General features: G+C 31.7%; 2 protein-coding genes across 2 annotated transcripts in view; both read left to right on the plus strand.

Moving 5' to 3' along the window:
* LOC106756482 (LEAF RUST 10 DISEASE-RESISTANCE LOCUS RECEPTOR-LIKE PROTEIN KINASE-like 2.4) overlaps window positions 1-2,742 on the plus strand; it is an 8,694-nt gene extending 5,952 nt beyond the window's left edge. Inside the window, exons 4-5 of the mRNA XM_022779189.1 lie at window positions 983-986; window positions 1,968-2,742. Coding sequence (XP_022634910.1) covers window positions 983-986; window positions 1,968-2,742 — 779 coding nt within the window. The remainder of the gene's footprint in view (window positions 1-982; window positions 987-1,967) is intronic.
* A 2,758-nt stretch (window positions 2,743-5,500) lies between these two features.
* Window positions 5,501-10,504, plus strand: part of LOC106756488 (LEAF RUST 10 DISEASE-RESISTANCE LOCUS RECEPTOR-LIKE PROTEIN KINASE-like 2.4) — a 12,722-nt gene continuing 7,718 nt past the window's right edge. The window contains exons 1-3 of the mRNA XM_022783379.1: window positions 5,501-6,452; window positions 9,181-9,213; window positions 10,153-10,496. Of these exons, the coding sequence (XP_022639100.1) occupies window positions 5,600-6,452; window positions 9,181-9,213; window positions 10,153-10,496 (1,230 nt within the window). The 5' untranslated portion in view covers window positions 5,501-5,599. The remainder of the gene's footprint in view (window positions 6,453-9,180; window positions 9,214-10,152; window positions 10,497-10,504) is intronic.

Genomic DNA, 10,504 nt, shown 5'->3' on the forward strand with positions numbered 1-10,504 from the left:
GAATGATTGCAGTTAGTTTGTGGTGCATTCAAACGTTTCCAAAGGATAGACCTACTATGAGTAGAGTAATAGAAATGTTAGAAGGCAACATCAATGCCCATGAAATACCCCCAAAACCTGTTCTTTCTTCTCCCACAATTGGATTTGTGCCAGAATGGACCACTAGTTCCTTGCCGTCTGAGTAGGTCTTAAATGTTGTTTTTTTAAAGAAGATCTGTCAACTTAATTATGTTTCAGTTGTAATATCTAAAATCAAGGTTTAATATAATACAGATTAATCAGTTGGAATAAGAAGTGAAGATTTTCGGTAGAGATTTAATTTCTGGTAACGTAATTATTCACTTATTTGTATTATGCTACCCTCTTACTGATGTCTGTTATGAGTCTGAGTGTGTTGTGATTAAGATATGATTATCCATATAATGACCATACCCACTGTACCAAAGGAGGTGTATTTCATGATTGTGATTACTGTATGGGGGCATGCCAAAATGGTAATGACAAAAAGTGCTTATGTAGCCTTCATTTACGAGAGAGAGGGTTGGGAGGGAAATGAGAAGAAGTGTGAGAAAGGATGATAAACATACTCACATCCACACCTCTCCCTTTGCCTTCGAACTCACCGTCTCTTTGTTACTCTTCATCGGTTTGCCAATCTCCCACTCTCAACCACCGCCACCGCTCTGTGCTCAGCAGTTATACCGGTGCAACTGGAACGTTTCCGCCATCTTCGATCCTCCCTGGGAAAAGATTGCACCCTCTCAATGTAACGACCCCAACAAATCATCCCTGCTCAGCTGCCGTGTTCATTATGAATCTCAAAATTTCACAGTGAAGGATATCGACAACACCACTCACACCATGAAACTCATGCCAAGACCCCCTGTCGACCATGTCTGTTCTACTCACTTTTTGCCCAAATGTGATGAACATCTAGTTTCATGCAACTATTGCCCAAATGAATAGTGTTCTCTCGAAACAGGTAAGTCTTCTCTCTCTTTTTTCAATTTTCCCATCCTCGCTCTGTAATCTATTACTATCGTTTAATCAACACACATTTTTCATTCAACAATTACGACAAAATTAGCACACCAAACACTGCAATTCGACCAACCCACTCTTTATGGAACATGTAATATACTTTTTAGAATACGATTTTTGGAACAAAATTTACAAAAATACTTTCTGAATTGATATTTCTAAAACAAGTTTCCAATCCAATCTATTAGTTCACTCTTTCTTTTTTTTTTTCTTCCCCCGGCAAGAACAATGTAAGATGTGGTTAGTGATAATGAGAGTGCAAAAAGAAAAACCGCACTTAATTATCACCTGGGTGCAACTAAACCAACCTAGGGTCCCATTAATCATGATGTTCTCTTCTTGATATTTTTAAAGAATTAATATTGCCAAACTATTTCTCCACTTATTCTTGTATTACTTTAACTCGGTGCTCAAACCAAATCATCCACTCATGCTAATCACAAAATATTGCTCAATATTTAAATATTTCTCTTTAGACTTTTCATAACTTATATCAATTATGCGATCCAGATTGCTCTACCTATATTTATTCTTATAACTATCCTATATAAATTTCGATAATTCATTGTGGGGGTAGCTTTGTCATTGTTGCAATAGTTTCATTTTTATTATTTACAGTATTGTTAATTTTAATTAATTGTAGTACATAGTCATTATTGTTATCTTATTGTTCTTATAAAAAAATATCACCAATCACTACCGTCGTTATTACAAGTTATTAATATTTAGTTTTTATCAAGTTGCACAATAAACATCAAATACGATTACGGTTTATCTTATATTGTTATCTTATTCCTTTTTCATATTCTATCATATTATAATGTTGTCTTTACTCTATCCTATTGTATCATATCCTGTTATTAAAAAGTCACGTCATATTATTCATTATGTATGTCATTATTTGTATATATTTCTTTTATCAGTAGAACTTCTCATGTTAATGTTGTCCAAATTCTTGGATTCTGTTTAGAAGGAAAGAAGAAAGCACTTATTTATGAATTCATGCCTAATGGTTCCCTCGACAAGTTTATCGGTAATAAGGGACTAGAAAGCACTCCATTCTTGAGTTGGGATAATGTGTTGCAAATTGCAAAAGGGATAGCGAGAGGACTAGAGTACCTGCACAAGGGATGCAACACTCGTATTTTACACTTTGACATAAAACCACATAACATTCTTTTGGATGACAACTTCTGTCCCAAGATATCAGACTTTGGGCTTGCAAAACTTTGTCCTGGGAAAGAGAGCACTGTTTCAGTTTCAGATGCGAGAGGAACAATAGGATATGTAGCTCCTGAAGTGTGCAACAAACATTTTGGTGGAGTATCACAAAAATCTGATGTGTATAGCTATGGAATGATGCTACTAGAAATAGTGGGAGTGAGGAATAATATTAATGANGAAGCCACTGAAACAAGTGAATACTTCCCAGATTGGATATACAGAAAGCTGGAGCAAGANCAAGATTTGAGAAGTGATGATGTGATAGNGACAAAAGAAAAAGAGACAGAAAGGAGAATGATTGCAGTTAGTTTGTGGTGCATTCAAACCCTTCCTAAGGATAGACCTACTATGAGTAGAGTAATAGAAATGTTAGAAGGTAACATGAATTCCCAAGAAATACCCCCAAAACCTGTTCTTTCTTATCCCTCAACTGGATTGGTGCAAGAATGGACCACTAGTTCCTTGCAGTCTGAGTAGATTTTAAAAGTTATTTTTCAAAGAAGATCACTCAACATAATTATGTTTTATTTGTAATATTTCAAGTGAACGTTCAATATTGAGTTTTATAAAGTTGAATAATCAGCTGGAATATTAATTTCATATGCATATATATCAAAATGTTTTGGAATCAGCATGCGATTTTAAATTTGTATAAAAGTGTATATATATAAACATAATAAGAATTGCCGGAGTATTTCTGATAGTTGCATCTTGACAGAGGGCGGTTCACAACTTCAATAAAATGTTACAAATTTGAAAAAATTGGACTGTTTAAAAACAAAGCAAGACTAGAACAAGATAATGATAATTGTTTTAGGTATGGAGTTGAGATAAACGATCTGAACTCTAATGAGTCGTTCAAAGTTTAAAAACTGTTTTGAAAGCTAAATGTTGGGTCAAACGGATCATTCAAATTTCTGGGAGGGTATGATACAAGACACTTTCTTGCTAAAGTAAACCCAATGTTGACAGCTAAAAATTAAAGATACAATAAATGCAAAATCACGTACATATCTCAAATTTCTATTTATAGATATGAGAATGAATTTGTAATAAGTATTGATCTAATCACAATCCAATTGTGAGTAATAATCTTCTTCTTTATCAATAATTTTCTTTACATTTCTTCTATGCAACTTAGTTTTTTAGGTTAATATTTATGATTAATTTAAATCTCAATATTTTTACTTTTTGCAGCAAGCCTCGCATTATTATTGCACTATGAATGTTCAAATATGCATAATTGTATGTTACATAAGATTTATCCGTATGTAATTATTTATAGGTTTTACACACAAATTTATCCGTGTGTAATTATTTATGGATAAATTCGTATGTAACATTATCTATTATTATTTTACATACGAATTTTATCCATAGATAGTTCATACATAATGTATTTTTACATAAGAATTTTTTATGTTAGATACGAATTTTGGCAATACATAATTAATTTTTTTTTTGTAGTGAATCATACTTTATCTTATTGATTGTCTAGTTTATAATTGATTGGGCAATAATACCATACAATAAATAAACATGGACTACATTTGAATTTCTAACGAAAAACCTAATTTTATAAAATTATAACGTAAATTTGTATTTGTTTATGAAATTATTGATATATAGTTTTCAGTCTGAGGATAAATGATATATCTTTGTTGGTTTTTACAGTATAACACTTGCAAGTGACATTAGCTACAGTTTTTAGTCAGACATTTCTTGTTGTGCATATGCCTCTACCATTAATCATTAAGAGGAAAAACTTTCATCATTAATATATTTTCTAATTTAATATTTAAAATAAAAAATAAGAAATTGAAGCTTATCCCATATAAAAATTACTTAATTAATAGTATCACACAAATCATTATGGTCATATTTTTAATTTTAATTTTCAAGTTATTGGGAAAATAAATTTGGATACCTAAATTTTACTTTCTATGATTTCAGACCTCAGAATTTAATTAATTGATTTTCAAAAAATTTTGCTGTGAATAAGCTTTGGTTTTCCCCTTATCTTTTCTTTCCCAACAAAATCATCCACTTGTTCTGGTTCCCCCTAGTCACAAAATAGTATTGGATTTTAACATAAGGTATTTATAACACCTTGTTTGATATGTGCTACATATATATATATATATATATATATATATATATATATATATATATATATATATATATATATATATATATATATTTTAGTAAATTTTGTTTAGTATACAGAGTACACGTATATTGTTTAAACGAAAGTAAACATTATTATAAATTAATAAAAATTAGTATACTAAAATTATGATGAGAATAATTATTAGTTCATATATTGTTAGCCTACACATATTTACTCAAAAAATAACTGGGAGGTTGGAGATGATATTTTGACCAGACTTTGAGCTTCATTGCACATTTTTCTAGGTCGAACTGTGTTTTTCTCTCTTGGTTTGACTTTGAGGTTCTACATTTACACTATTTTATATATTTTATTTGAAATTTAAGAGTCAGAATTTTCAAAGTTTAATACCATATCGTCAACACCATTTATTTTAATAGCTATCAATGTAGTTAGGAACTTGAGTTAGTTTGACTTATAAAGAGATTGTTGTTGTGTAGTTCATCATTTCCCTCACTGACAAACAAGGCCTCTCACATTGTTCTCCTGCAAATTAAGGCCACTCTCAGATTTCTATCATGCCTCTTCCTCTTGTTTCATCTCCTTCTGCCATCATCAGCACCCTTTTCTTCTTGTCACTGTTCTTCCAAACATATTTATCTAGTCATGCTGCAAGGTCTCCAGCACCAACACCTACAGTAATACCAGAAAATTCACCATTACCACCCTTTTTCCCTTATTATTATTCAAAACTGTCTCCACCAGAGTCTCCACGTGCTCAGAGTATGTTTTCTTCCTTCTCTACTTTTTATTATGTTCTCCTGCTATAATCTTAATCTTTTCAATGGTGCCATTCAACTTCTTTTTCATAATACCTTACATGTCCAGAAACATGTTGAGAAGTGAAAAATCACGTTGAGGATGTAAAAGTCCGCTAATTTATGAATACCAACTAGACTCCATTGCTTTCGATGATCCATCAGCATCTACTTTGGATTTTGTAAATCAACACTGAAATTATAATAACTTTTTTAGACACAAAAAATAAAGTATAGAAGATATTGAAATAAGCGTACTAAAAGGAAATTATAAATAACACCTTTCTTTTAACTTTAATTTCGTGTGTTTCGCTGATATATATATTATATTATATTATATTAATGGTTGGTCGTATCTTTGTGGAAGTTTGGATTACATTAGTCATTAGGATAAATATAAGGATTTATGAGAGAGAGGGAAGTGAAAAGAAGTGTGAGAATGGATGATAAGTATAGTCACATCCACACTTCTCCCCTTGCCTTTGCACTCACCGTCTCTTGCTTCTTCTGCATCGGTTTGCCACATTCCCACTCTGAAAAATTGCTGCTGCCACTGCCATCACCGCCGCCGCCGCCACCGCTTTGTGCTGAGCAGTCATACATGTGCAACATAAAGGTTTCCGGCATCTTGGATCCTGTCTGGAAACAGATTCCTCCCTCTCAGTGTATCGGCACCGACCCATCACCCCAGCTCAGCTGCTCTGTTCCTTATTATGAATCTCAAAATTTCACACTGAAGAAGGTCAACCACACCACTCACACCATGACGGTGGTGCCAACATACACTGTCAACGATTTGTGTTCTCATGATGTTTTTTACATTTACGACAACTTGAACAACAGTCTGTTACGACATTACGAGTCAGTATACAACGTCATCGTATTCTTCGGTGGTTGTCCTCATAGCATCCCAGGTTTCCCTTTAGAACGCAGTTTTAAATGCGGGGATGCTGCGTTCTATTTTGGGGAGGAGGATGAGATGTTGCACAAAGTACCCGCATCGCTTCTGGATTGCAAGAGAAGGTTGCTAATGCCCATTGCCGCTCCTCTCGATCATTATGATAATAAAGATGGTGGAGCTGAAGTTCTTATAGAAGCTCTGGCGGATGGGTTTGAGATCTCCTATAGTCCTCTTCAACATTGCACAGGATGCAACCAAAGTATCGGAAATTGCTGGAACGATGGTTATGATTATGATGGAGATGTAGTTTCATGCAACTACTATTGCCCAAATCATTACTGTTCTTCCAAAAGGAGTGGTATGCCTTCTCTCCTCATATCTTACACATCATTGCCACAAAATCCTCTTTTTAGCTACTCACTTCCCATTTTCTCTTTAATATACTCCTACCGTTTAACCAACACGCACTTTGATGCAACAAAGGCAAAATTAGCGTAACAAAATCAGTGCAGTCTGGAAAGTTTTGTATTTTGCAGACCTTGATGATTTATTTTGATGAAAGAAGTACCTTGATAAACTAGAACAAATGTAGATATGAATTAATAATAAACAGTACTGGTAAAGATTGAAGTTAGCCATTATAATTATAATGAAAATAATTAATAATAATTCAAATTTACTGAATAATATATGGGGGTTTCGATGAGAATTACGTTGTTGACCTGATGACAATGAGAAAAACAAGAGTTGCTGACTCCACCTTTTCCAAGTCATGTTGATATTTGGTTCCTTCTTCACACCTTCATTTCCATCCTTCAGCTTTGACTCGGTCAATAACCAAATTAAATTCATCTCTCTATTTCCTTTCCAGCTATTTATTACTTTCTTTCTCCATTCTCATTTTTTTTCTTCTTTTCCCATACGCGTCAATTCAATCCCCTTTCTATGTATCAACTTTGACTTTTAGTACCATTTTCCTGAAATTTTTCTTTTTAACCATTGAATAATGTTATCAAGTAGTTTCTCTATGAACTACAATCCCTGTTTGGCTCTATTTGTATGTCTAAATTTGTTTTTAACTGTAATTCTGATTGTTCATGTATCTAAAATTTGTTTGTCGAATAATTTCAAACATATTATATATACTGCCATGCATGTAGTGCATATATAATTGTAAGATATATAATTATTAAGAAAAGACATGGAAAAGAGAATAACTCAAGACAAAATTTCCTGTATATCCTTTTAAGAGGCAAAGTTTGATCTATTATGAAATTATTACTTATACATAACTCACAGTCTAAGCATAAATGTATTGTTTTTTTGTGGTCTAAAATTATTGGGACCCGTCCTTAACATCATGCACGACAATAAAGTATTATCCATCCTTTTTCTACTTTTCTTTCTTTTACTTTCATTTTACAAGATGCATGTGCATGTAACACCAATCATTCAGAAGAGGAAAACTTTTTCATTAATAATATAGGTTTTAATTTAGCAGCTCATGAGTGATGATTTAAAAATTAAATGAACAATGATATTTTACAATATATAATTAGTAATTCATTAACTTAGATATCTATATTATTATAATTAGTTATGAAGTAATTGTATATTCTCAAAAAAAAAAAACTTTATTGAAATTAAACAGCATCGTAAGTGATATATATATTAAGGGTATAATTGTGATTTTAGTTTTGAACAGAGTTGTTGATTGTATTTGTGAGTAAATGTAGATGTTTTCCTCCTTTTGTGGTCCAACACGTCTTTCACCATCATGGACATCATTTTCGGCTTTCTTCTACTTTTGAGATTTTTAAAGTATTAAATTGCGAAGCAGACTTTGATTTCTTCAGTTATTCTTATTTTTTCCTAAAATATGGTTGCTCAAACAAAATCATCCACTATTTTGATTTTCCCCTTTAGTAATGAAACATTCATCAATTTTAAAATATTACTCTTTATTGCTTTCATAGCTTTTAGTCATGACCTTGCAATATTTGTATACATGACTGTATATCTAAATTCTTATCTATTCAATGGAGCTATATACCTACGGTTGCATTCCGATACAAAAGCTATTCCTTGAATGAGTGTCAGCTTATGGCAAATGCGCCATTTAGCATGAATGCTTCGGTTAATTTCACTTGCTTATTGAGAATGAATTACATCGAGATTTTGAAGACGGGGTTTCTTTTGAACTGGACTACACCTGATTGCGAATACTGTGAGAAAAGTGGTGAACGTTGTGGATTTGATGACAATTAGTTTCCTGTTTCTGCAAGGATAAGTCCTACTTAAGAATATATTTTTGAAATATTGATTATTTTTGTTGTTGTTTATTCAGATCCCTGTGATGCTTCTATTCCTTTCATGTTTTGTTTCCCCATTTCCTTCTTTTGGGTACAGAAGCAATTTCAATCCTACAATGGCATTTCAGAATATGCTAGCCAAATTAGTATACCAGAACTTTGACTAAAGTATCTTCATAGATCAGATGATGATTGTTTCACAATATATATATATATGTATTTGGTTTACATAAATGTGTCTGGCCACACTAATAGTGACGAGAACTATTTGTATGTTGTAGACACAGTAACCAAATCAGCTGTGCAATTCTTTTGATAAAATTATTAACTGTCTCATGAAAAGGTTCAGCTACGTATAATCATGTCATTGTCTTGATGTGATGATATATAAGTTGTCATGCATTATATGCTTATCATCAAAATAGCAGAAATATACTGAAATTGAGTATTCTTTACATTTGGACTTTAAGAAAAAGGACCAAATTCTATACTCAGTTAGAAACTAGTCATCATAGATTTGAACCGGAAAACAAGTATAGTATGACTAATTTCTAAGTTGTCTGATACCAGTGCAGCATTACACTAATTGGTAATTCGCATTCTGCCTCATAATGTCATGCCATTTTATCATGCCATAACCCTTAGCACGTACTTTCTTCTTGAGGCATTTGGTGAAATTGTATGTATGTATCTGTGTGTTTATGTTTACTATATTATCATCCTTGAATTGGGAGAATGCTAACCTGTGTTTGTTTTCCCTTCTATCTCTTGCAGGACGACTGAATTGGAGAACGAAAATCATTATAGGTAATTAGGTTCAGTTTAATTTCATTTTTTTTTTCACATTTATTTCATTAATAGTCATATAATAATTGAAATTTGCTATGCTTGCCGTCATAATCATGGATGTATGATGAATTAATCCAATCTTGATCCATATGTATAAGTGAATCCAATCTTATAATTTACACAATTTTAGTAACTTTTAAATGAATGAGCACTTCAATCACTTTTATATTCAAAATTTGATCTTATCTCATTCAAAAAAGATTCACTTTTATTAATTTAGTGGTACGTATTAATTTTAAACCTTACTTAAATATGACAAAATTTTGTCAACAATGATATTCAAGTTACCGAAACTGATAATCAACCATGATCAAATAACCATCCAAAAATCAATACAAATAATAATTGATAAATTTTAATGAATTTTAAGATATGTATATTAAAATATATATACACTAATAAACTACAAAAAAAAAAAAAGTGATCAATCTTAAATTATTTAACCGACAAAGATTCAATACATAATTAGTACATTTCCTCTTATATTATTTTTTTTTAGAAAATTCAATTTTTTCATAAAACTTGAAGACAATACATGATTTTTATATTAAATCTCAAAAGAAAAATTAAGGCTAACTTAATAAAAATTCTCATATAAACAAAGTACAAGCATGTATAATTGCGAATATTTTTCAAATTTCCTTTTATACCTATTGTTTCGTTATGCTTCATATTCATACGCACACACTCTCTCACACACATATAACAATCTTAAAAGTCAAGGGGTTTCCATTTTTGTTTTCAAAAAAGCTTTTGTGAAAGCTTTGGAAAGAATAAATCTGTTTTCGATTTTCCCAAATGAAATATGCTATTTTATATAATCTTATTTTTAGCTATAGAAGGCAGTTCAAATGTTTCTTATAGCTCGTAACTTTTCTAATATATCTACTAACACAGGTAGTGCAAGTGGAGCAATGGGAATATTCATGATATGCCTCATAATAGGTTGTAGAAAACGTATGTCATCAACAAGAAAGGAAAAATTTCATATTACTAATGAGCAGGATATTGAAGTATTCTTAAAAGATCATGGAACTCTAGCACAAAAGAAATATACATTTTCAGAAGTCAAGAAAATGACCAACAATTTCACGGTTAAAGTGGGTGAAGGTGGATTTGGTGTTGTATACAAAGGAGAGTTACGCAATGGTTATCATGTGGCTGTAAAATTATTAAGGGCATCAAAAGGAAATGGCAAAGACTTTATCAATGAAGTTGCCAGTATCAGTAGAACTTCTCATGTTAATGT

The sequence above is a fragment of the Vigna radiata genome, chromosome 1 (genome assembly GCF_000741045.1).
Source record: "Vigna radiata var. radiata cultivar VC1973A chromosome 1, Vradiata_ver6, whole genome shotgun sequence".
Classification (NCBI taxonomy): Eukaryota; Viridiplantae; Streptophyta; class Magnoliopsida; order Fabales; family Fabaceae; genus Vigna; species Vigna radiata.